The 26,760-nt window shown below is 48.2% G+C and overlaps 1 protein-coding gene across 6 annotated transcripts in view; it reads right to left on the reverse strand.

Annotated features, from left to right (window-relative positions):
- Positions 1–26,760, reverse strand: part of KIAA0319L (KIAA0319 like) — a 90,977-nt gene that overhangs the window by 1,955 nt on the left and 62,262 nt on the right. For 5 of the 6 annotated variants that reach the window (XM_059134859.1, XM_059134860.1, XM_059134858.1 and 2 more), the window contains 13 exons: positions 25,598–25,690; positions 23,507–23,639; positions 20,275–20,503; positions 18,670–18,793; positions 17,952–18,084; positions 16,052–16,200; positions 14,818–14,969; positions 14,169–14,307; positions 12,304–12,463; positions 8,039–8,181; positions 7,089–7,211; positions 6,444–6,534; positions 4,574–4,665 (listed from right to left, as the gene is read on the reverse strand). In XM_059134859.1, the coding sequence (XP_058990842.1) occupies positions 4,574–4,665; positions 6,444–6,534; positions 7,089–7,211; positions 8,039–8,181; positions 12,304–12,463; positions 14,169–14,307; positions 14,818–14,969; positions 16,052–16,200; positions 17,952–18,084; positions 18,670–18,793; positions 20,275–20,503; positions 23,507–23,639; positions 25,598–25,690 (1,761 nt within the window). Of the gene's footprint in view, positions 1–4,573; positions 4,666–6,443; positions 6,535–7,088; positions 7,212–8,038; positions 8,182–12,303; positions 12,464–13,665; positions 13,985–14,168; positions 14,308–14,817; positions 14,970–16,051; positions 16,201–17,951; positions 18,085–18,669; positions 18,794–20,274; positions 20,504–23,506; positions 23,640–25,597; positions 25,691–26,760 lie in introns of those variants that run through there. The other variant, XM_059134863.1, reaches the window with a different exon arrangement.

A 26,760-nucleotide genomic window follows, 5' to 3' on the forward strand; every position in this document is an offset into this window, starting at 1 on the left:
GCAGAAGCTGTGCCAGAAAAAGCCAGAGGCAGGCAGAGCCAGCAGCACAAGGAGCAGGACATGCCCAGGGCGAGGACCCAGCGTGGCAGTGCTTCTGGCCCCACACCACCCACCCTGGACCTAAACTACCTCCTTTCTTAAAAAGGGGACCAGACAGGTGAGGTGTGTTTGAACCCCCCATATCCAACAATCACTCTCCCTTTCCCCTGGGCCCACCCAGATCCCCCGAAACTCCGAAGGGAGTGTTTCTCAGGATTCTCAGAATATTTTCACTTCATTCTGGGCAGAATGACATAAGGCTGACACCAGCACCCTGAGCCGCTCCAGTGTGGTGGAGGACTGGCAAACATAAGAGTCAAGGTCCCCCAAACCCCAGCTCTGCCCCTGCAGCTGAAATATCCTTCTCCTTCTGTCCTGTGGAAGCAGGCCCCTCCAAGGACCCACATGAAGCTTCCCTCTCTCAAAGCTGGTTCCGAGCCCTCCTCCCCTCACGGCTGCTGAGGACAGGAACCCGCGCCTGGCTCCACAGTAGACGGCACTCACACGAACCTGCCCACACGAACTCCCGCTCTGCCTGGAGAACTGAGCGATTTCCCCCACTAAACAGTACAAGCTGGGCACGGACCAGAGCGTTTGCAGCGGCACTCCTCATAACAGCCAAAAACGGAAAGAATTCAGTTGCCTGACGACCATATACCCACCAAAGACATTCACACAGGGGAAACGACACAGCAGGGAAAGAATAGACTCGTGCTCTACCAACAACATGTGAACGTCGTAAATGTAATGGTGAGTGGAAGGGGCCAAATGCAGTGACTCCATTTATGTAAACCACTCCAAGATGGCAGAAGGAAGTTGGCAGGGGAAACGCATGTCTGGAAAGAAAGGGGGTGGATTATATGGGTATGTTCACTTATCGAAACCCATCAAGCTGTCCTTACGATCTTCTGTACGTTAGACTGAACCACAAAAAAGAACAAAACAAAAACAAAAAAACCACCATTTTTAAAAGTCAGAGAGTCAAATACCCGTAATTTTATATGGTTCAATCTAATATGCTCAATAGAAAGCTTTGAAAAGTCAATAAAGTAGCGAAACAAACCCCAGAACCACAGTTGCTGAATGTAAACCAGGTCTTCTGAGGGTGGTCATCCCTCAGGCCCTGCCTGGTGGCCTTTGGCGCTACAGCTCCCCAAAGACCCCTCGTCCAAGCTCAGCCTGGGTCCCGCCAGACAGGGTCAATGCCCGCTTACCTCCACACACCAAATGGCCTGCTCAACCCACGCTTCGGGCTGAAGAACTCCCATTCTAAGCCTTATGCTGACAGGCCTGAATCCCATTCTCCCTGTCCTGCTAGTGGCTCTACTCTGGGTTGCACCCACTCATGGGCCAAGTCTAGGATGAGAGCAGGGCTTCAGCCTGGTCAGCTGCATAAGCCTAAATGCCCAGGGACTCTCACTGCTGCCTCAGCTACACACTTTCTGCAGAGAAGGGCCCTCCTGGCGGTCCTCTGGTTTCACCCTGGTGACCCAGATGCAACTGGCCACCGTGGGGCTTTCCCTTGCCACAACCCCTTTTCACTAGACATCTGCCTCCTTTGCATGTTGCCCCTCCAATGCAGCACTGTCTCATGCCCTCCCCCAGCCTTTCCCTCCACGCTGTCTTGCCAAAGCAACTCCCTGTATCCCGCACCCTCTCCTTTCCCCCCACTCCCTCTCTCCTCCTCTGGAGCCTCACCTCTATCTTCATTTCTGCCTGCAGCCTTGCCCTCCAGCCCCACTCTGCTTCTCCACAACTTACTGCTCCATTCGTAAAGGACTTCTCAATAGTCACAGTCTATTTCCTCACCACGTACTCCCTGCCTGAACAATCTGCATTTGTCTTCTGCTGCCAGTCCCCATCCTACCTCCAGCTCTTTAGAGGACCAGAAACTTCTTTAGTGATCGTGGAAACATTCTGTCTTCTGTAGCAGCAGACACTCCTGACCATTCCCTAATGATGCCCCCCTCCCTCACTGATGATCCTTCTCGGGCTCTTCAGTTCTGGACTCCACTTTTGTCCCTCAGTATCCTCCCCAGAAGGGATGTGACCCACTTTTTTGTTGACCCTCATGAGTATCTAGAAGATTCCTACATTGATGCTTGGCAGTTCAACCATTCTACTGAGTTCAACTAAATTCATCTTTTCTTACCCAAGCTATCACTGCTCCAATGCCTTAATTCTGTCTATGGAGTCATTCTCTGTCCCTCAGGTCAGAAGTCAGCCCTGATCTTTCCTGTTCCTCCATCCTCTTGACCCCATGCTGGTTGAGCCATCGTCACCTCCCTCTTAGACCACTGCAAAAATCTCCCTGCTGGCGTCCACTAGACTGATTTTCCTAAGCCAGCACGTTCAAGATGACACTTCTCATTACCATCAGAATTCTTACCTCCTTTGGCTGATTTTCAGTGCTTTTACACTTTGGTCTTTGTCAGTCTTTCAGCCTCATTTCCTCAGCCCCATTCACAAGGGTCCTAACTAACCACTACTCTTCTCCAGTACCACCCCGTCCACACGTTCTCAAAACAGCAGCTCAGGGACCAGACTGCATGTCTGCTTTTCTCCCATACCCCTTCGCCAGCACACTCCGAACTGCATCCCATCTTCCTTGCAAAGGCACCTGGAATCTCTGGGCCTCTCCTTATGTCATCACCTCGCCACCATTAGGACATTCTATCGAATCCTTTTACCCATTCTTGCCTCTCCAGTTCCCTCACATAGCAGTCAGGGTTTTTAAAGACAGAAGTCAAACAGATCATATACCTCCTTAAAAAGTTGCCTGGGGCTCCCTATTGCTCTCAGAGGGAGCACATAGCCAGGTCCCTGCTCACCTGCGCAGCACTGACCCTGTGCTCGCCATGTCCAGTAGGTCCCCTTCTCCTTCGTCAGATGCCCTCCGCTCCTTCCACCAGCTGGGCCTTTACCAACTCTGCTCCTTTGCCTGGACTGCTCTTTCTCAGAGTCCTTGTGTGGCTAACGCCTACTCCTCCCTTGAGTCTCAGTTCAAGCGTTCTTTATGTTCCTGTGAAGACCTTTTATTACCACATTCTGTACAGTTGTGAGTCCATGTGTTTCGTGTCTGTCTGGGAGAAGCTGCACAGGAGCAGTCTGTGGTGAGCTCACCGTAACGTCCCCAGTGTCTGGCAGAGGGCCTGGCACACAGTGGTCTCAATCCACGTGCACTAAGGAGTAAGACACAGTCCCTGCCCTCAACGATTTCACTGACTGGTAAGGGGACACGCACATAACTAGTATAATACAGGGAGAGAAATGCCAAAACAGACACGTGGCAGAGAGATGAGCACAATGTGAGCAGGTTAAGGGAGGGATGAGAAGGAGCTTTCTGGACAGAAATATGAACCAGCAGAACTCGCTGAGGAAGAGAGAGGTCAACAAGGAGGAAGATCTCAGAGAAGCAAACAGATGAAAGGTCACCCAAGGCCACGTCGGCCAGACCCAGAGTCAGCCACTGAAGGATTTCAAGGGGTGGAGAAACTTTGGGAGTCATGTGAAAACAACCTTGGCTGCTATGTTTAGGGTGGACTGTGCATGTTTTTACCCCCAGACCCCTCTCCTGCCTAAGGAGCCCCACACCTCCTCCAGGTGCCACCCCACAGACTTCCCGAATCCAGCTGCCCAGGTGCAGGCCCAGACCACCTCAGAGCATTTGTTTTCTTCTGATGTGCCTTTGCTCCCTCTGTAGCCTGGAATGCCGAGGGCAGAGCTTGTGTCTTAGAACGCTTTGTACTCCCCTTCCGCCTCTCCTAATACAAAGCTTTGACTATGAGTGCTGTTTCATACTTTGTCTAAGAACGGTTCTGCTTGCCAAGTGTTTAGGAATAGCTCTAGAAGCCCACAGATACTCGATGCCTACCAGGGCCTCGGTGCACGGAAACCTTGCCGACGACACCAGGCCAAGGAAGGGCGCCCCTGCCCACACCCTCACCGAAGCCACCTCAAAGCTGGCGCAGTTGGTGATTCTTGGGTGGGAGGCACCGGACAGATGGGCCCCCGCACACCGGAGCCAGCAGGCAAGCTGCCCTCCCGCCTGCTGCAGGACAGCAGCAGAGCCTGTGCGTCTGCCAAATACTGGCTAGAGGAAGATGGGAGAGGAAGGCCCACGGAGGAGGACATCTGGAGAGCTGTCCCACCTTATTGTCTGCCCAGATAGGACAGACTAGTTAAGGGCTAAGAGACCCAGGTCCCTAGGCCTGACTACTGGAGGCAGCTTGAGAAGCTGAAAGCCAGGAGGGAACCCTGAGGCAAATGAACTGGCCAACAAGAGCAAGAGGCTGAGTCCCTCAGCAAAGTGAAGCAATCCTGAGAAGCGGCCCCAGCTCAGAGCTCATCCAGCACACGGCTTCTGCCAGGGTGGTGCCAGGTCAGCCCTCCACCTTCATCAAGCAATAGACAAAACGCTTTTCCAGAACGAACAGCTGTTAGCGACAGATTTAGGAGGGAATTAATGACGGTGCTCTTCACTGGGAGAGTGCACGAATCTAGAGGGCCCACCCCTAACCCCAAGGGCCACTACCTGCTCGGGAGGTTGGCTTCAGTTCCAGACTCTCTTGATCTGTGGCATCCAGGATCTTGTACTTGCTTTTCCTTTTGGGTTTTCCTTTCTGCCTGAAAAACACAATCCCCCACCGCTGCTCAAGAAGGGGGTTCTGGGGGCGCCTGGGTGGCTCAGTGGGTTAAGCCGCTGCCTTCGGCTCAGGTCATGATCTCAGGGTCCTGGGATCGAGTCCCGCATCGGGCTCTCTGCTCAGCAGGAAGCCTGCTTCCCCCTCTCTCTCTCTCTGCCTGCCTCTCCATCTACTTGTGATTTCTCTCTGTCAAATAAATAAATAAAATCTTTAAAAAAAAAAAAAAAGAAGGGGGTTCTGCGTGAGACAGGTAGCTCAGGTGACGGCCAGATTACAGAGAGCGCCCTGTCCCCTGCGAGCTGCCTAACAGGAAGACTGTTTTTTCCCGTGCTTCCCAGCTGAGGGAAGGTGACAGCTGTGACTGGTTCTTCACATACTCCTCACCAATTCCGGGAACGGAAGGGAACTATGACTGTCTGACCAAGGAGTCACCACTGCACAGTGCAAGGAAGTAGAGATTGGTTAAAAACATAGCCGTAACGGAGTACAAGCTCGCCACGCTCCCCACATGACAGCCTAAGGGAAAGACACGTGGGGCAAGAAAAGCAACTAGACTCAGAAAGCCAACAAAATGAGGAGATGGTGGATTCCTATCCCATAGAACCATTTTCCCCAGTGTGAGATCTGAGCTAATTTTATGTAAAGGGGGGAGTGAGAGGAGGCTGGAGTCAAGAAGTGACTGATATCTGCAGACATCCAAGAAGGCTGTGAAACTTTGTCCTTGGTCAGTTGATCTCTGTAGGAATCTGCCTGTGAATCTTAAACACAGCACAAACATTTCTATATGTACTTATCTTCTCGAGGTAGGTAGGTAGGTAGGTCGGTTTCAGGTAAAAAAGCAGTTTTGTAAATGTTAGTGATTGGTATGCCCATGTGCAGGGCTCAGCACAGGTGCCTAAGCTGTAGGTCACAGCCGCAAGGGAAGGGAAGCAACATGAAGTCAGACATGCTCCGTGTCTCCCTATTAATCAAGAGAACAAGAAACTGACACTTGAGGGGTAGAGCGTGGAGGAAAGCATTAAACCAAGCTATTAATGGTAATTTTTAAAAATTGTTTTCACTTTGTTTTACGTGCAGTTAAATTGCAGGTTAAATCTCAGCTCTGCTACTAATTAACTGTGTGTCCATGGACAGGTGAGGCCATTTTCCTGAGCCTACATTTCCTTAGCTGTGAGATGAGAAAAGGGGGTTATATGCATTAAAAAAAAAAAAAAAAACACCCAAAATATTATCCTGGTACTTGGCACAAATAATGCAGAAATCATACTTATTAATAATGAAAAACATCTAATAAACATTCCCTAAATACCATAAGACTAGATAAGAAGATTCCAAGATTCTAGTTGAATCATGACTAACCGAAGTCCACAAATCTGTGGAAACACGTAGACACATGAATCCCAACTAGAAAGAAGGGCAAAAGAATTGAGAACTCATGTGTTGAGGCAGGTGTGGAGTAGAAACACAGCCCTAGAGAGGTGAGCCAGGCGCACAGATGGGCCCTCCTGCTCCCACCTGGTCATGGCCACACTTCCCAGGCTGCAAATCGGTACAGTGACAGCCACTTGGCTGAGGGAGTGCGCCCCGGTCCTCAGGAGTGGGAGAGGGTGATGAAAGCTTTTTTGCACCTGCCTCAGGCCATGACAGGAAACAAGGGATGCCAAGACTCAGTGTCTTCCGTGTGGAAGATGCCAGATACCTCCCTAATGAATATACAGTTAGAAGCTTTAATGAATTTCCGAAGAGACTCCATCTTACCTCTTACAACAACAGATCACCGTCCAGGACAGGATTCCCAGGGCAACAACAATGACAAAGGAAGCAATGATAACATACAACACGCTCCACTCTGCCAAGACAAACAAAATGGAGAGGGCTGTGAAGACAGAGGCCAGGAGGGCGGCCTGGGGTGCCCCGGCCTCAGCAGGTGGCTTGGCTCTGCAGACAAGGCAGCCCCACAGCAGCCCAGCACAGGGGAGACCTCGCAGCTGTAGGCAGCAGCCGAAGCTTTCAACCCCCTGCACTGTCCCTGCTGAGCCCGTGGGGCAGAGGGGCAGGCTGTAAGGAGCTTTCTCAGGGGGCGGGGGCATGCAGAAATCTGAGGGCTCCCACTGGGCTGCCGCACAGAGGCACTCCAAAAAGGAGGCCGTGCAGCTGATCCAACCTAGGCTGCAGTTTGCACTCGGTCGGACTTAAGCCTGGTTCTTCATACAAGCCTGCTGCAGAATCCTGCTCTAACCTGGAGCAGCGTGGAGGAAGGAAGTAAAAGTCCTCTGCAAACAGAACATACACAGAGTTCTCCTCGCTTGCTCATCTGCCTCGGAAACACCACCACCCACCTGCTCAACTCAGAACTACGTTCAGCGCCAAAGCCACTGGCACGTTGCCGAGCAGAAGACTCACCACAGTTGCTGTCTCCATCCCTCAGCTGCACCTTGATGAAGTTCTCCATCCAGAAAGGGTCGCAGATACAGCGTTTGGTGAACGAATCACAGTGGCCATGGTCAGAACAGTTCAACTGGCACGCTGAAAGCAGCGGGAAAGGGGACGGGGGGACAGGAGTCAGGGCTGGCCCAACGGCTGCCAGCGCACATGAGGATGGAACTGCGGTGCCCCTGCCTGGGGGCCTCTGCCGGCATGCACACGCTACCCGGCCACGGTGATGGTCACAGGCAGATCAGGCAGCAGTAGGGAGCAAGGCCACTGGCACAGTCCAGCTGTCCTGCTTTGCTGCCGCTCCCTGTGGGAAGTTCTTAATCTCTCAGCGCCCACAGACCCCTTCTGTGCATCACATTAATGCCAAAATAAAATATACAGTATTATGAAGGAAAGCAATGATATTGCACATTTTTGAAATATTTAAGAATGTAGTAATATATGTGTGTCTTTATGAAAACATTAAGTAACCAGATCTAGCAGTGGGTCTAAGAACTGCCATAATTTTGAAGTAATGATGAGTAAAAATGACGTTTCGTCATGTAATGTGCTATGAAATTACCTGTGATTTCTACTGCCTTAAAAGTCACAGGTTCAGTTAATACTACTGGGGTTTTTGCCTACCTTCACAATAGCAGGAAGTAATAGATTTCAGTTAGAGGTGGGTGAAAATAAAGACGTCATTTTTTCTCATTCAAGCTCCCAGCCCACTACTCTGACCACTGTCTCACGGGCCCATGGAACCCAGGTGAAGAACCCCTGCACCGAGTCGGGACGCTTTCAGGACACTGCTGGTGGAGCAAAGTGACTGTTTCCGTGCTCCTCGAAAACAGGAGACGAAGCCTGGGGACAGCAGGGCTGCGGGGAGCTGTGGGCTCTGGGTAGGCTCTTCTTCCCAGCTGCCCATGATTACTCACTGACAGTATTGATTTCCAGAGCTCTGAATATCAGGAAGTCTGCCTTTTGCTTCCGCAGCTCACTCTTGAGCATCGCTGCCACTTCATGGCCTTTGAAGATCTGGTGAGGAGGCTCGTTTTGAACAAAAAATACCATCTTGGTGCTGCAGAGACACGCGAAAATGTGAGTGAGCGGAAGCCGTGCCCAGCAGGGGCAGCTACATTCGCTACAGAGCACCGCACGCTGTGCTGGACACTAGGCTAAGCTGCTCTCCGTGTCCTCTCCATTTCACAGAGGACAGTGTGGGGCTCGGAAGGGTTAAGTAACTTGCAAGGATCACAGAGTTAATCATGGCAGAGCCAAATCCCAATGTTGAGATGTCTGACTCCAAAACTTGTGCTTTCAGCAATGCCCTAAGCTGTCCCAGCTCACAAGAGGACTTATTCCAAACCAGTCACTGGAGGTCAGGAAAACGGGGATTTGTTTGGTTACTACGTGTCTGCTGCCAGCCTTTAAAACAGCTGAGACTGTAGTGTGGGGCTGTGTGTGTCTTAATCTCTGTGTGTGTGTTTATGTCTAGGTTACCTGTAAGACAGACCACAGTGCCCTGAAAAATGTCTGCTGTCGGACAGCATCAAAGCATTATCCATGGGAGCACCTGTGTGGCTCAGTCGGTTAAGCGTCTGCCTTCAGCTAAGGTCATGATTCCGGGGTCTTGGGATCGAGCCCTGCATCAGGCTCCCTGCTTGTGCTCTCTCAAATAAATAAATTCTTTTTAAAAAGGGCATAATCCATGGATCAGAACAGTCAAATGATCATTACTACAATAGCAACAAGAAAGACCCGACACAGTGGTGTGGTTGGTGCAAGACTATGCTACCCCATGTCCAGAATCTGTTTGCTTTTCTGTCAGTTTCTGTCCAAGGCAGACCATGTTTGACCTCACATTTATGTGGGCACAAAGTCTGTTCTCTATGCCTCGGTCTTCATTTCAGGGAGCCCATGACTCCACAGCACTTTCACAGCCAAACCTTTGTAATCAGTGGGTCACACTGGGTTGTAAGTGCATCCAAGAAAGCGATCCCCTTGGCACACAGGGTGGCTGCTGGGACCTGGAGGCCCCGGATCAGTTCCTTCCGGTAAAGCAGCCTCATCGATTTAACCCAAAGTGCCCCACACATGGCATTGCTTCCTGTGTTGGTACGACATAACCTGTTGGGAAGCACTGTCATAAAAGACTTTCTGTAAGTTTGCTGTGCGGCGAGATGAACAGTGGGGTATTATAAATTCCAGAATCTAAAAACAAACCTTTGCCATAAAGGATCTGTGGTTCACTTCTCATTATTTTCTCCCAGTTACCTAATCCATGCTGACAATTTCAATTCCTCTCTCTATACCAGTAACCCTCAAACCTTCACCTCTTCTCTCCTTGTCTCTCTTGACTGACCACATCTACAAAAGCTTGCTAGAATACCCACCCCATCTCTCTCTCAGGCACTTCCAATCCAACAGGTCTCAAACTTAAAATAAGCACCAACTGAGCACTCTCTGTGTGGTAGGGACTGTATAAACATCCTCTTATTTAATTCTCAGTAACAACCCTATGAAAGGGGACTCGCATTTTTACAAGGGCACACCAGGTTCAGAGAGGGGAAGTGCCTTGTTCATCATCCCAGAGCTGACACTGACAGGTTTGTCTGGTGTCAGCCCTGTGCTCTTTCCCACTGTGGTAGATTCCCTGCACGCCCATCCTCCTCCTGAATTCCTCAACTAGGCCAATCAGTCCAAGCCAGAAACCCAGAACCACTGTGACCCTGCATCCTCGTCCAGATGCAGTGAGGGTAAGTGTGCCAGCAAACCCTTTTGGGACACTTCCAGCAGCACACCTGCTCAAGAATCAGCATTGCGTCTGCCCTGATCCCCACCAGCTCCGGTCAATCTAAGCAGCCACTCGCCCTGTTCTTACTCTCAGGCAGCCAGCAGAGCTTAAAGAGAAAGCCCTAGTCATCACGCTCTGATCCAGTGAGCCCCAACTGTGTGCATGTAGAGAGCTCTGAGGTTTCAGGTGCCCAGACCTCACTCCGGACCAACTGAATCCTCATCTTGGGGGGTGAGGCACAGCTAATGGCATATTCGGTAAAAACTCCCTGTGTGGGGAGACAAACCATGCAAGACTGTGGACTCTGAAAAACAATTTGAGCATTCTGGAGGGGCGGGGGGAGGGAGGTTGGGTGAGCCTGGTGGTGGGTATTGTGGAGGGCACGGATTGCATGGAGCACTGGGTGTGGTGCATAAACAATGAATTCTGGAACACTGAAAAGAAATTTAAAAAATAAATAAAAATTTAAAAAACAACAACAACAACCACCTCCAGGTGTTCTGTCATGTAGCTGGAGTTGGGAACCACCACTCTCATCTCCTGTCTCTAACTTTGCCTGAGACCTCAATACCGCTCAGAGCCAAAACCCTTTTCTGGAACTCCTGTTCCCAACCTTTACCATTTTCCTCAGGCTACCCACCTCCTTCTCACCTCCTCAAAGCAGATGGCCTTGCCTCCAGTTTCAGAGACAAAACCCAGCACACTGGTACCAATGCTGTCAGACACCAACCTGTGTGCTTCAGAATCCAGCCGTCCTAGCACAGCTGCCCGCCCTTCCTCCCCCCTCCAGAGAGACTGCTGCTGCTGCTCCGCCCACAGCTGGGCCCCCAGACCTGCCCCCTTTGGAAGCCACCTCCGCAGCCTCTACCTTCTACGTTTCCTCTGCACCTTCCCTCAGTCTATAAAAGTGCTCGAGTATCTCCTGTCTTTGAAAGGTGTTCTTGCAACCTCCCATCTTCTCTTCAGCTCCAGCCTCGTCCTATTTACCATCTCTGTATCCTCCAACCATGACATGAATTTGCCTTCTGTCCCCAACATCGAAGTAAAATCCTCTCACTGTACTTCTAATGATCTCCCAATCAAAAAGCCAAAAGCCTGTTTTATGTCCTCATCATACTCTTCCTCTGTGGCATCTGAACCCTTTGGCAGCCCCCACCTGCCAGCAGACTGCTCCCATCTGCTTTTCCTCCCGCCTCTACTATTGGTTCCCAGTTTCCTTTGCTGGCTCTTCTTTCCTTGCCTCCTCCTTAAATACTGGGGTTCTCTGGCACGCCGGACACTCCCCCAATGTGACTCATTTGTCCTCATGGCTTTGATTCCTGCCTGTGTGCCGTGACTCCCTACCTCTGGCTTTTTTTCCCACCCCAAGTTCCAACCTATACTTGCCACTGTCTGATGAAATATCTCTACATATCACCCATGAGACACCCAAAATGCAACAGTCAAAATTGAACTCATGATCTTTTCTTTGAAACTGATTCCTTCTGAATCCCTAACTTCAGTAAATGTGTCCACTATCCATCCAGGCATGTAAACCTAAAGCCTTCGGTTTGATGCTTCATTCACCTTCATCCCCAAAGGATCCCCAAGTCCTTCTGATTTACCTTTGTTTTCTTTTCATTTCTTCTCCTCTTCTGTTATTCCATTGCCACTACCTTAACTTAGGTTTTATTACCTTTTTACTAGACTAGTTCTAGGCTCCCCAACCCTGCGTCTCTCCCTATTTTGGTGTAGCCTCCATAGTACTGGTCTTCCTAAAACAAAACAAAAACCCAAATTTTCTTGCTTCAAAAACAAAACAAAAACTTCACACATATAAAACTTGAGTCCTCCCCGCCTTCCCAAACTTTTATAAAAACGAAACTCCTTGGCTTGCTTGTGACTGTTGCCCATCTGCACAGCTGGTCTCATCTCCCCCCTTGTCCTGGGGCCTAGGAAGTGCTCTGAACCAAAGGACTTCTTCCAGGGGAAACTCGGTACTTTCATATCACAGGACCATGGCTCATGCTATTCCCCTTTTATGAATTTCCTCTGAGTCTTTCTATGCTTGCTCGGTGGAAAATCCTGCCCCTACTCTTCTGAAAGAATTAATTGGCCTTGCCTGTGTCTCCGTGATACCTCAGTCTGTCAAATTCACCCTGTATTAATGTTATATGCTTATTCTGACTGTCTTCCCTACTAGACTATGACCTGGTACCTAACACCCTGCTACAATATCTAATACTGAGTATGTGACCTGTGCTAGAAGAGACAAGTTCATTCAAGGAACGGAAACCATGAGCAGTTCTTGGTCAGAGAGCCCACCCTTCTCTATCTACCCACACTACTTCTCAGCTCAATTGGGAAGCCCAGGGGGCCCCTGGTCTTGCCTTTTCACACACACACACACCCCCATTTCCCAGCTACCTCTGCTCTGTGTATGGCTGAATCTTTTGCACAATGATGTCGGAATCCAGCACCCCCAGGAGGACTCCAATCTGGCGGATGAACATCCCTTTCAGCCTCTCAGTTAGCTGACTGACGTTGACATCCAAGATGATCTCCACCAGGTGGTTTTTCCTGGGATCTGGAAAGCACGTGAATCAGTCATGGCTTTGGAAGGAGGAGTGTGAACACAGACCTGCCACTGTGCATCCGTTCTGGCACAGGAGCGAAAGCAGTGAGAGCATTCAGGAATGCAACTGACCTCCTGCAAGTGGAAAGGGACTAGACTGAACTGCCAGTAATGTAATCGAGGGCTGACGTGGAGAGCTCTATGCCATCCGGACAACTACCACACGTGAGCTGGGCATCGGGCCATAGCAGGGAGACCACAGGTTTGGTGAAGGGAGTGCGGAAGAGAACACTTCGAGGTCTGGTCTAAAAGCTTCTGCCCTGGGGCGCCCGAGGTGGCTCAGTTGGTTAAGCGTCAGACTCTTGGTTTGGCTCAGGTCATGCTCTCAAGGTCACAAAGGCATCAGGCTCCCCACTCACTGGGGAATCTGCACAAAGGTTTCTCGCCCTCTACCCTTCCCCCCGCTCTCTCTCCCAAATAAATAAAATCTTTAATAATAATAATAATAAAAGCTTTTTCCCAGTTGACTTTGCTGAGCTCTCCAGGCTGAGTGGGGGATATCTACAATCTCTCCACAATCTAGTTTTCAATGACTTGCTATGCTTTGTCTACAACAATGAGAGGGAAAATGTTCATCTCAACAATCTTACTGATAATGGAATTGTATCAGCCCTACAGGTTTGAAGACAGTAAATACACAAAAAATCTGGGTGGTCAAGAGACAAGGACTTCCCTAGAGCAATATCAGAGCACGATGTTCTTGTAACTCTAGAACTGGGAGACCACTATCCTTCATTTCTGATTGTGTCCTAGAGACTGCTCTGCACTTGGAACTTAAAAGCGATTATTCAGAATACCTTATTCCCATAACTGGATGCACCATTTGCCTGTCCTGATGTATCATTTACATAATTAGTAGACTATTTTTGATCTGATTTGAAACACAGAAGAGACTTTATCGTGTCTTGGCTGTTGTCCTTCATAGAGGCAGGACAAGGACTAGAAGATCCGCCAAGATCCCTTCCCATCTAAGACATCTGTACATGAGCTTGGCCTATATAATAAAGAGTAGATTGAAAGTTAATACCTTCTCATCAGATGCTCAGGAATTTATAAAGCTCTACCCCACCCCACACTCCTTCCCTAATACCAAATCAGCCTCAAAGCAAAATAAAAACACGGTTCTATTTAAGAAAGAAATTTTATTTCTGCAAATCTGAAAAATGTAAAGGATACCAGTTACTTTACCTTCCCTGGGCTGTCAGATAAAGCCTGAGGCTCAACTTATAAAAATAAATTGTTTTCTGCAGCTGGGTGGTGATGAGACATCATGACTCAAGTTATTCCTGTGCTCAGATTCCCGAAGCACCCAGAGCCCTCTCTCATCCATCACAGGGACAGGAGGGAGTGCTGGACCAGGGACATGAGGGCCTGGCTCTGACACAACTGTTGTGTGACACTGAGCAAGCCCTGCCCTCTGGGAGTCTCCGTTTCTCCATCGGAAATGAGGGGGTGGAGCAGGGGTCCATAATCCTGCGTGGGGAGGAGGGGTACTGTTGAAACAGAGTCCAAGGATTTTTCAGCTCAGGGTTTCTCAGGCGTTTAGAAGCTGGCTTTGCCACCTGTCTCTGTCCTACCGGGGGAAAGGGGCCCAGGTCTGAGGTCCTGCTGGGCTAGGCCAGCACTCCCAGCCAGTCCCAGTGCTAAATGAACTCACCAGGCTTCACCTCCACGGTAGTCCGATCCATGTCACTCTCCCCCTTCGCATCAGTCACGTGCAGGTGAAATGTGTAGGTGCCCTCAACCAGGTTCGAAAGAAAGAGGATTGGGTGGTGGTCAGAGTGATTTAGCACCTCCTGTGGGGTTGAACAACACTGGCTACACCAAAGGGCAAAACAGACTCCTTTTGTGGGGTTGGGTGCTGTTTGTTATAACTAAGCTCCCTCTGGGCAGCTCCTGCTTTATAAAAGCTTTGCAGCCCACAGATGCAAGATTAGGGCATCCAGTTCAGCTCAGGTCCTGATCCTAGGTTCTTGGGATCGAGCCCCGCATCAGGCTCTCTGCTCAGCGGGGAGCCTGCTTCCCCCTTTCTCTCTGTCTGCCTCTCTGCCTACTTGTGATCTCTGTCAGTCAAATAAATAAATAAATAATCTTTAAAAAAAAAAAAAAAAAATTAGGGCATCCTAGCTTGCAGAGCAATGCTAGGCAAATCATTTGGGTTCCCTGAATTTCAGAGGGCAATCCAGGTTTGACATAAGAGACCACCCCTCACCCATGTTGAAACAGATCCTGGAATGTTTGGCTCAGTTTCCTCTCCCCATCTCATCACATTGACCCTGTGTAGCTCTCTGGTTCCTGACACTTACCCCTGCTGCTGGGCTCCCTTCATCTCGGGTCCAGAGGTAGCTGACTATTCCCTTGTCATCTGACGACTTGGAGCCATCCAGCTCTGCTGTGTCCGTGGGCAGGGTAATCACTACATTCCCAGTTATCTTGGCTACAGGCGGTTTGTTCATTTCTAACCAGAGAGATATAAGTGAAATAACATTCTGGAAAAGAAAGAATGCTTCTTCATGATGCTTAGGGGGAAATTAACATCGAAAGTATCTGAAACGGAGAAAGCTATCATAAGCACCTATTCATGCCAGCACCTAACAGCAGAGCGGGGTTTTTTTTAACAATGAGCTATTGGGGGTTAGGACCCAGTGAAGACCAGGCTTCAGTTCCCCTCTCTCCATGGTAATAAAACCCAGCCCAGCAAAATGTTTTTCTGACATCGTCCAGCAGAGAGGGCTGAGTCTTCTCCTGGGCCCTCCTAGCAGCTTCCCTGAAAGGGTTCCATGTGTCTTCTCGGGAAGCATGTGGTGACTAGATACAGAGACCCCAACTGGGCTAAAAAGCCTTACACTTTAGATTTCACGTAGCTGATAGCACACATTCTCTTCAAAATATGACCTAAAAATGTTATTTTTTCAACATCTTCTTTTATTCCTTAATACTCTAACAGAGAGAGAGGGGGAAAAAATAAAAAAGACCTCTCTTCCTCTGGGCCCCAGCTGCAGCCTTGTTTACTCAGGTGTGCAGTCTCTAGCAGCTGAGCACGGACACCCTAGCAGGAGTGACCCTCGTGCCTCTTACAGCCCTCCCCCAGGGCCATCGTCGGTCTGGGCCTGCAAACCTCAGCAAACCCACAGACTCCTGCCTCATGCTGGCATCCCGTCCACAGGCTCACAGAGGACCACAGGAAACTAAGGGCATGACAGTCATTCTAAGGCCTGACAGCAGGTGTCACTGCAGCCAGCAAGAGAACCACAGAAACCCCAGGGCTTAGCAGTGGAGGCAAAATAAAAATGCAAAGGAAAAAAAAAACAAATTCTTTCCCTATTCAACTGAGAAGGAAGGTGGGGGACAAGAAGTTAAAATTCACCTTGCATTCACTCCCAACTAAAGGCTGTTTTAGAAGCACATAACAGCTGCCCTTCTCCCCAGTTTACCCCGCCACCCCTTATCTCTGGCCAATTTCTGCTGCCAAAAAAGGAGATGCCCAGTTTCTCAGGTATCTGACCCAGAGACTGCACCAACCCAAGGGCAGGAAGGTACCTTCTTTGACAATGACATTCACAGAACTTTGGCTTTGCAGGTTTCTCTCATCTTTGACAGTCAAGGTGAACACATAGGTTCCTACTTGGAGCCCCGTCACAGTGGCGACACTGCTGTTAGCATTCTCAAGCTGCACGCCATCAGGTCCCCTGGACAAAGACAGAAACCAGAGGGTGGAGTTGTACCTGTTGGCTATTCTCCTGTCCCTGACTCAGCAGGAGCAGACAATTACTGCCTCAGCCGAGACACGAACTATTGTTTCCCAGCCCTTGAGAGGGCATGTTTAAAAATATTCCATTTGGACAGAGCGTCATTTCGCCCCAAAATACAGGCTCCCCTGCCGATCAGAAAATTCCATTCACCAGCTTTCAAACATGTCTGGCTTTATCCTTTCTATGAATTTCTAGAACATTCAAACTCTTTGCTGTTCCAGTTTGTAAGGGGAAGAAAGTGCTTCTGAGCAGGTCTCTGATCAAAAGAATGATTTCAGAGTGATGTTTCTGAAAAGCATTTCTGGCCCAGTAGTTGGTTCAGCTCTTGCCAGCAAAGGAGCAGGATGCGTTTCTTAATCACACGCCAAACTCCCTCCTACTAAAAAGCCAAGGAAAGGAAATGGGCCAAGGCTGCAGAGGAACTCTCAGCAAAACCATCCTCATCTCAGCAGCTCTAAAGCCAAGCTCCCTGCAGCTCCTGGACAGTGGTACAGAGGACCCCGGACACCCTGCAGCCTTCCTCCACCCCTGGGGCCTCACACAGCAGCCTGCAGCCAGGGAGTGAGCTCTGTGCCAACATCCAGGCATAGCTCTACACATTCCAAGGAGCAAAATGCCCCCAGAGTTTTCCTTAAAATTATAGGATGACAAGAGAAATCTGCAGTCTCCCAGGTTTTGCTTTGTTTTGCTGTTTAAATCTACAATCTCTGGCCCCAGTCATCCCTCCAAAGCAGATCTCTTCCAAGAAGCTACTCTCAGCATCAGTTCTGCTGTAGGCACTAGTGAAACTCAGCTGAAGATTTATCAGCTATGTCTTCAACAGTTATAATTCAAACACACTGGGCTGAGGAAGACTTGGTTATCCACAAGAGATAAGAGCCAAGGAAAAGAATTTCTAAAATCCAACTCAGCAATCGTTAAGTCAAGTCACTTCTACAGTCAAGTTATAGCCCCTTGCCACCCATTTCTATGCACTCATCAAAAACAAAAATAAAACAAAGAGTTCAGTCTGTCCTGTCATTGGTACCTTTGGAAACTAAGAATGCTTTTAACTGTTCCTTAGAATTCTTTTGCTTCCCGTGGGATCCTGCATACAATTTGAGTTCCATTTGTTATGGCTTAAAGAAGCTGAAAGAAACTGTGAGAACCAGAAATGGTTCGATTAGGTAATTCCAGTTTAATTATTATTATTTTGGTTAGTGCCTTTGGCCTCTCATTAACATAATTCGTAAATGGTGTCTTTAAGGAAATGATACCAGAGCAATGTTTTCATTGTGCAGATGAATTTTCAATTCTCTGTAATAGCTTTTCTGCCCCATCCCCACTGCCAGCCTTACCCAGTTAATTTTGAGCAACGGTATTTTTCTGCTCCATTACCCCTTCCATCCTGCCTCTCAAGTGTAATTAAACTGTGCATTTCGGCAGATGGATTGTACCTGTAAAAGTACCAGGACCACAAAGTACTAACTGGAGACTAGCTGACGGCAAGCATTGTTTTTTTTTTTTTCTTACAACGATTATTTTCTGTCATTTTCTTAGAGTTGAAGTTTAGGACGGCTAATGTTTCTTTCTCAGTCATCCCCCTTGGATAAGCCAGCAAGAGCAAGTGAACTCTTAAACACAAGTAAGTCCTTGCTTTCAAAGGCCTGGAGACGTTGCAGCAGTAGAGGTTTTGCGTCAATACTCACTGTGTTTTCTCCCAGAGATAGGAGATAATTTTCTGATCATCAGAGCTTTTGCTGCCATCTAGGGTTGTGCTGTCCACCGGAAGGGTCAGCTCTTTATCTGGGCCTGCATCTGCCTGTGGAGGCTTGTTGTTTTCTAGAAGACAGAGACAGCGAGGTCAAAAGCAGGCGGTTCAGCTGGGAAAGGAGAGGAACTAACAGGGACATATGTTCTGGAAGACATGAGAACTCTGCCTCTCAGCCCACAAAACTATCAGAGACTGTGGGTCAGGGAGCGCACAATGAAGAATATTAAGACTGAACCCTTTTTATAAGAATACAGCGGAATGTAATGAAGTTGTAATGCCGTGCTACATTTTAGACTCGATGCTCTGGGTGTTCAGAAGAGAGGGTCTGAGTGATAAGGTAGGGCCTTCTGGAGGAAGTGGGCTTTAAGCTGTCCCTTAAAGGCCATGGGAGGGTTTGGGATAACAGAAACTCTATCTGCTATGTCCCCTTGAAAGCCCAATAACCAGCCACGGGCAAGACCACAGCTGAGGTTGTGAAGTCCTGTCTCTACCTCTGAAGCAAGCACTCAAAATGGACAACCACAGTTGCCAGTGGCCCGTGGATTGCCACCTCCCACTCCAGCATCGTAGAGCTCAGAACCCAGACCCTCTTGTCCCGCACAGTACAAGGGGTCGGCCTGCAGAAGGGCCTGCACAATAAGGCTAGAACTTACCAGGCTGCACGATGACAGTCACCTGGGCGGTAGCCTGCTGTCCAATGGTGTCCGTCACTGTGAGCTGGTAAGTATAGTCTCCTTCTTGCATGGCAGAGAGCTGCAGGGTTGGGGTTCTAACCCCCTGCATGTATAAATACAGACAAGTGGGAAAGCAGACTCCCAGAATCACAATGTCACACAAGTCCTACTCCACCCTAAATGATGCACCTAGTTTTCTAGAGCTACTGCGTGTGGCATCAGACACTGTGGGACATCCTGTTAAAAGTAAAGGGCTCCCCTTTCAAGGGGACAACCTTCCCTGACAGCAGCAGTTTCAAATAAAGTCCGAGTTCTCACGAGGGAGAGGAGGACAGGAAAATGCAGAGAGAACCAAGTTCAGTCTTTATGACCCAAGCCAGAAAGGAGGCCAGGAGTGTAGAATAAAATAACACACTATTAAAACCATGTTCTTCCTGCTGAGGCCACTCAGTGATCTTAACCCAGCTGCCTGAGTAGCACGTGGCAACAACGGCCGATGCCGTGCGGTCACCAGCCGGGTTGTGCAGATTCTGCAGCAGCAGAGAAACCGAACAGGATATCTAACAAAAGCCAGGTGAAATGTGAGCTTTAAGTCAGGCCTCCAATTTGGAAACACAGAGCGTCAGAAGGAACATTATACACAATTTAGGGCAAACTTCCAAGGCAGGAACTTCCTCTAGAACAGTGGACAAAGCTTGACAGCCTCTAGGCAGAATCCAGCGTGCAGACATTTTGTTTGGTCTGCAGTATCTTAAAAGCTGGAAATTTTCTTTTTCTTTTTGAAGATTTTAAGTAATTGTTATACCCAACATGGGGCTCAAACTCACTCAAACTCAAAAAAGTCACATGCTCCTCTGAGCCGGGCACGTGCCCCAAAAGTTGGAAATTTTCACATACAGGTCTAGATTTGTTTTTTCTTGTAAAGCTGGGCCCCTCTAGGAATACCGGGACCATATTTCCATGTGGCAACAACTCACTGAGGCGCAGCTGACCACTTCAGTCAGGGGTTATGTTGTCTGGTTTGCCACAGGCCCTACTCAGTTTTATTTACTTACCTCATGTGCCCAGTGGCAGGTCTAGTCTCCTAAGTATGTCCAGAGAGCCGACTGGGCTACTCCAAGTTGTAGTACAGCTCATTAAGATTTGCAACCTTGTTTCATGATCTCAGGGTCATGGGATCCAGCCCCTGTCAGGCTCCAAGCTGAGCTGACGCCTGCCTGAGATCCTCTCTCCCTCTGTCCCTCCTCCCTGCTCTCCCTGTACCCCAAACACACGAGTGCGCTCTCTCAAAAAAAAAAAAAAAAAAATCTGTACCCTTGTGGCTTTGGGTAGTCTGGCTCTCTGGCATCATCCTAGAACACATCCTTTAATACTAAACATTGAAGACAAAGGTTTTGGTAATGTGTTCCTTAAAGGCTCCTTAAATTTTCTAGGTGTTTTTTTTTTTTAATTCTAGTGTTCAGCGTTCTGTATCGATTGGCTTTGGTCATTAAAACGGGAGCAAAAATAAGGCTCATAAGGGCAAGCCAGTCCAGCAGCTGTAATTCTCCTGGGCAAGAAGAGACGGACGCCATTCCCTCCTACCTGCATCTCCACCACTTTCCCCTTGCTGCTCGGGCTGAGTGACCACTCATAGCTGGTGATGCCATGGTCATCAGTGCTCTGGTTCCCAAAGAGGGTGATGGAGTTTTGGGGCAGGGTGATCACTTGGTTGGGGCCTGCATTGGCCACAGGGGGGTAATCCACCGCTTTGTTCACCGTCAAACTTGCAGTGGTAGAGCTGCTTGCTCCGTCAGAGTCCACCACCGTCAAGCTAGCAGGGCAGAGAAAGGAGTGCAATCAGGCAGGGATGGGCTGAAGGAAGAGGCAGCGATCTGAGAGGACTGAAATATTGAGGCTAAGAAATACCAAGGCAGCAGGCGTACCAAATGATTACCAATTCTTTATGCATTCTTCTCGGACAGGCAGACTACGACTAAATGCTCACCCTGACCGAGCGCCAGGCACTGTTCCAAGTGCTTTCTATCTCCTTAAATCCTCACAACGGTTCCATAAAGCACGACGCTCATTTTACTCCTTACATATACGAGGAGACTAAGGCACAGAGAGGTAACTTGCCCAAGCTTGAGTGGAGTCAGAATGCGAATCCAGGCACTACATTGCCAGCACCGTTCTGCTCTGCCACCTGCACCTGTCCGTGTGCTGGGAACTTCACAGGCACTGTCTTCCCTGGCCCTCCCAACAATCATATGAAGTAGGTGTCCTCCATCTCCCTGGACAGGAAGCTGACAGAGGCTACGTCACCTGCCCAGGGCTACACAGTGAGCCAAGATGCAAGCCCAGTTCTCTGACTCCAAAGCCCAGAAACCAAGTTTTAAGCGTAGTTAACCCCTGGCCCCTAAAGCCGCGGGGCTCAAAGGCGGCCCCGAATAGATCAAGCACTGACTGCAGCCCGCTCTCCTCCTGCCATCCTGCCTCAGCCATGCACACATCGCAAGAAGGGATGCCCTGGGCAGACAGCCCCTGGGATGGACCAGGAGGGCCGGCTCCGGTAAGACAGGAGCCCAAGATGCAAATGAATTCTCCTACGCAACAGCCCCACAGCTTGTGCCAGTGTGAAACAGGATTTGCAAGAGGAAAAAAAAAATGTTCATTTATAAGAGCAGGCTTTTACCTAAATGATGCCTTCCAGCTGAACAGCCTAAAGCTTCTCTTGCCACCTCAAAATGTGAGCATAAGCAAGCAAGGAGGTTTGGGTTCCTTCCATTTTGCTGACAGAAAGAGGAAAAGCATAGAAAAGACATGTCGTTTGTTTAAATCTCACCACCAGCCACAGACAGAGCCAGACATCTGTGGGGCTGCATCCCACAGTCTCACCTTTTACCTAGGGCCTGAGGGGGATTTGGGGGATTTTAGCCTTTAGAGAAAGAGCACAAAAACATCAGACACACATATCTGAAGAAGAAAAATCCACAGAAATTTTCCTCTTTTTCCATTTTCCATGTTGTTTTCACAGTTTTTTTGTTTTTGTTTTTTTTTAACATATCCTATTTGTCTCCTATTTCAGAGCAGAAGCAAGTTATAGACAAATGGCAAGATGGAAGCTGCCCATTTACTCTTTCACCTCAGTCCCAGGCTTGCCTGCGAGAACCCTGGACCCGATGAGCAGCCGACCACAGGGTTGGCCACTGCCATGTCAAAGGAGGAGAGAAGGAAAGGTGACTGGAACCAAACAGACTGGATCTTAATGCTAATCAAATCCAGTCCCATCATTTCATAAATTGAAACTGACAGAAAAGAAGAATCACTCCCAATACCGCATCCGCCCAAACACTATGATTGAAAGTGCAGACTCAAGTCATGTTGCCTGTGTGACCTTGGGCAAGTTACTTAACCTCTCTGTGCCTAAATTTCCTAATCTACAAAAAATAGTAATTATAATACTTGTATAGGATTAAATGAGCCACTGCCTGCACAGAGCTCACAACAGTACTAAACACACAGTAAGTGTTCCAGAAGCAGGAACTATTACTATTACTTTTTTTAAAAGGATCAACCTGGCCCAAGCTAAATTTCTTAAGTGTTAGAACTCCTATATTAGAAATCGAAGGTAAAATCAACTCACATTTCCATTTTAAGCCAATGAGAAGGCTCTAACCTTGTGGAATGGCAGCTGCCTTTCATTCATCTGAAGTCTTAAGTCAGTAAGAGTGCTGGTAAGTCATATTTATTTACAGGGAAGGTGCTGTTCTAGGATCTGTCACTGTCTCTGGTAGTGTCAAAACCTAGTAAACTACAGACCCAGTGAGGAAGAGAGACACCCACGAATAAACTATTGCACCACAGAGAAGGTTCTGGGAGAGACATGTTCCCTCCTCTCGGAGGAACCTCGGGAGGGTCTACTCTGCCTCACAGAAAACTGAGAGGTAGGTCCTTAAGGATGGGCAGAACTCTGATGGACTGAGAAGAGCATTCAAGGAAGCATGAACAAAATATGTAAGGTCAGGTCAAGGAGTGGAACAGAGTGAGTCCGGACTTGGTTACAGAATCTGTACTTCGGTTCTAGCTGAAATGTGTGACCTCAGAGAAGTTAGTAAATACACGGAGCCTCATTTTTCTCAGATGTAAAATGAATTTAATATCATGTACATACGCTGTTTTATGATACTCACATGCAAGTGCTCTGTAACAGACAAGGAGTTTTGCAAACCTAAAGAGGACTACTCTTGAGTCGGCTCACACTCTTACAAATCACATCCTAGAATGCAGACTACGAGTTCCCAGGACTATCTTTGAACCAAAGTCTCTAAAAACCCCAGCAGAAAAAGATCCCACAAATCATACTGAAATAAGCTGCTAGTCCAAAGTAAAGATTTTGAGATCTTGTAAGTTGAGGAAGCATTTACCAAAGGGAAGAGACGAGATGGGAATGGGTTCCTTCTAGATTTTTCCTGAGAAAAGGCACAGGAAGCTAGGCCCTTTCACTTAATGACAGAAATCCCCAAAAAATGGGGATCTGCCAGGCACAGCTTTGGGAATGGTTAACTGTGGTGGGTCCTGATCTACTATGCAAGGCCCGTTGCCCTAGAAATATCACTGTTGTGACCACAGCCACCAACAGGACTCAAGAGAACTAATGGAACCAAAGGTTCTATTGCTTCTCGGCCTTTTGGCTAAAATCAAGTGTGAAACCAAAGGCTCTATCATCAACCAAGTCTATAATGACTTTGATATCTGTCAGAGTTACTTCTAGGAGAATGTAAAACCCACAAGGGAAAAGCATAGCCTAAGGGAAACTTGAAGGGTCCTAATTTACCTGAAAGTGTAGTTCCCAGGGACGAGCTTACTTAGTTTTAATATGGCCGTGTCTTCAGAAATCTTCTCTTCTCTCAGAGGTCCCTTAAGCTCCTCCCAATGGTATTGGACGATTTTATCATCATCAGTGCTTTCTTGACCATAAAGAAACATCAGTTACAACACGAGAGCGCTGGGTCTCAGCACTTACCCAGCTTACACAAACCAGGGCAACTACCCAGAGATGTGAGGCTAGGAAAACTTCATGAAAGGACAGACTATCTCTCCAGAGTGTTTCTCCCCTAGGAATATTGGGTCATTCTGCCTCGCTATGAATATTCCACTGTGTAGTTTTCCAAGGACCCCAACACAGGCAACCTCTGGTTAAAATGCTACTGTATGAAAAAAGGAAAATCAACAATTCTTAAACACGTGAAAAGATAAAACCTTACTTAAAATAAAAGAAACGCAAATTTAAATTACACTTCAGATACTGTTTCTTTAAACCTACCTGCTTGGTGAGGCCAAAGTTTCAGAACACACTCTGTGGGTACAGGTGCGGAGCAAACCCTCTCCTGAGTCACGGTGGAAGCCCACGCTCATACCCTCTCCATAAACAGCAACCTAGCAAAACTGGTCATTTCCCCTGCAATTTCTCTTTGAGGAATTTATCCTACAGATTCATCTGCACATGTGTTAAATGTCACGCTTACAAGATTATTCATGGCAACATTCTCTGTAGCAGCAAAGGACCAAAAATAATCTAACTGGTCATCAATAGAGACTGACTGAAGCCAAGGATACAACCACATGGGGACATACACAGCCATTCAACGGAAGGCTGTGCAATCCATCAGAGAAAGAAAACAAAACTATTTCATGTACTGATTCAGAAAAATTCTTCGACATAGAGAAATAAGCACTGTACACAACAGCGTGTACTCTGTGTTATCTTAAAGACTACATACGTATTTTCTTACATATGCAGAGACTGTCTCCAGAAAGAAGCATAAACTAATACCATTGACTGGAGGACAACTGGCTAGCTGGGAAATGGGAGTCGCGGTGATTGTCTCCGCTATACACTCTTACACATTATTTAACTTTGACCTATTCACCAATACACAGAAAATGGGGCTACGTGGCTCTTTTTGCTGCTCTCACAAGTGCTTCTTCCTGTTCTCTCTTCTCTCTTGTCCTGCTATTCTTCCACCCTCCTCTTCTTGCCAGCTCCCTCTACGTAAAATGTTAAACCTCGCTGGAGATTCCTCTGCTAGAACAGTACTGCCTTGGCCATTAGGATGACTGTTGGCAAGACAATCGGGTAGCAGGGCCTTACTAGGCCTCCAAGGGGACCAAGTAAATACTGATGAGATGACAGGCCTGAAACCCCCTGCACACATAGCCAGCCTCAGTGGCAAAGACCCACAAGTCTTCTCATGTAACCCATCGGGGATACTATTCCGAAGGGTGAAATGTTCATGAGCCCAGTCGGGGCATGGAGCATGTTCTGGGAGTCTCTCCGGGAGGAGGCTGACAAGAATCCAGTCAGCCGTGCACACTGGGGGAGGGCTCCCAGCCGAGACCCTCAGTTACTTATCTTGCACAAGAGGAAGGAGCTTTGTTTCTATAGCTGAGAATGGTGACTCTATCTAAGCAAATTTGAAAACAAGCAGGTTTCATACAAAATAATGCTAAACATCTGCAAAATCCCCCTTTCTTACCATCTCAAAAGAGCAGAAATATTACTTCAAACAAGTCACATGGGGTTTTTAAATAGGGTCTGTCCAGTTTTTACTTCCTAATCAGTTGCTTGAGATGGGCAGTCTTCCCATAACATGGTCAAGAAGATGGGCCTAACCAGAATATTGACATAGGTGGCACCAAATCTTCTTTTTTTTTTTTTTTTAAAGTGGGCTCCACACCCAGCAGGGAGCCCAACACAGGGCCTGAACTCACAACCCTGAGATCAAGACCTGAGCTGAGATCAAGAGCTGGGCACTTAACCAACTGAGCCACCCAGGTACCTCTGGCCCCAAATCTTCCATAGCGTTTTCTACCACGGTTCACAGTGAATGCTCTTCTAAGACATCATGCGTAGATAAGTACTCACGGCTGCCGTCAATGACTGTAGAAGTGGTTGGCAGAGAGATCTCCTGGAACTGTGGCGACACGATGGCAACAGGAGGCTGATTCTTCCGGGGCTCTGCAAGAAAACAAGGCAGAAAACACTGGAAGAGAAGCTTTTTAAAAAAATTTTTAGCCGTTCTTATTTATTCAATTTTTTAAAGACTTTATTTACTCATTAGAGAGAGAGAGAGAGAGAGAGAGCATGCACAAGCAGGGGGAGCAGGAGAGGGAGAACCAGGCTCTCCACTGAACAGGGAGCCCAATGTGGGGCTCAGTCCCAGGACCCTGGGATCATGACTTGAGCAGAAGGCAGATGTTTGTTTTTATTTTTGTTTTTAAAGATTTTATTCATTTATTTGACAGAGATCACAAGTAGGAAGAGAGGCAGGCAGAGAGAGAGGAGGAAGCAGGCTCCCCACTGAGCAGAAAGCCCAATGTGGGGCTCGATCCCAGGACCCTGAGATCATGACCTGAGCTGAAGGCAGAGGCTTTAATCCACTGAGCCACACAGGCGCCCCTGAAGGCAGATGTTTAACCAACTGAGCCACCAGGTGTCCTGGAAGCTGGGTTTTGTTTTCAGTTCTTTTGGTAAAGATTTTATCTATTTATTTATGAGAAAGAGAGCACAAGCAGGGGGAGTGGCAGGGAGAAAGAGAAGCAGGCTCCCACTGAGCAGAGAGCCCAACATAGGGCTCAATCCCAGCACCCCGGGATCACAGAAGAGGGCCTTTATAAATTACAGGAGGAGCAGGCCTATGTGGGTGAATTATAAATTAGTTTCCATTACATAACTGATGGGTGCAGCATCACCAAATGGAAAGTTACAACACCAGGTTACCATTCCAGCATAAGACACATGGAAGCATCAGAGCTCTTCCAAACTTGACTACTCCTAAGACCATGCCTAGTGCACGCTTTCAATGCTCACATGCTATCTCGTTCATGACAAGGACTACAGTGACACAAGCTTGAGTAGAGGAGGATAACAAACAAGCTTTGCGCAAAAAGGGCTTCGACAAACTATCCCTTGGCACAGACTATGCTGAAAAGAGAACGGATGATTTCCCAGCCATCCCTAAGCTGATTGTGTCTAGGCCTAAGTGATGGCAGGGTCACAAACTGCTCGGTCCACCCAAATGACTACAA

Source organism: Mustela lutreola, chromosome 10 (assembly GCF_030435805.1).
Source record: "Mustela lutreola isolate mMusLut2 chromosome 10, mMusLut2.pri, whole genome shotgun sequence".
NCBI classification, from domain to species: domain Eukaryota; kingdom Metazoa; phylum Chordata; class Mammalia; order Carnivora; family Mustelidae; genus Mustela; species Mustela lutreola.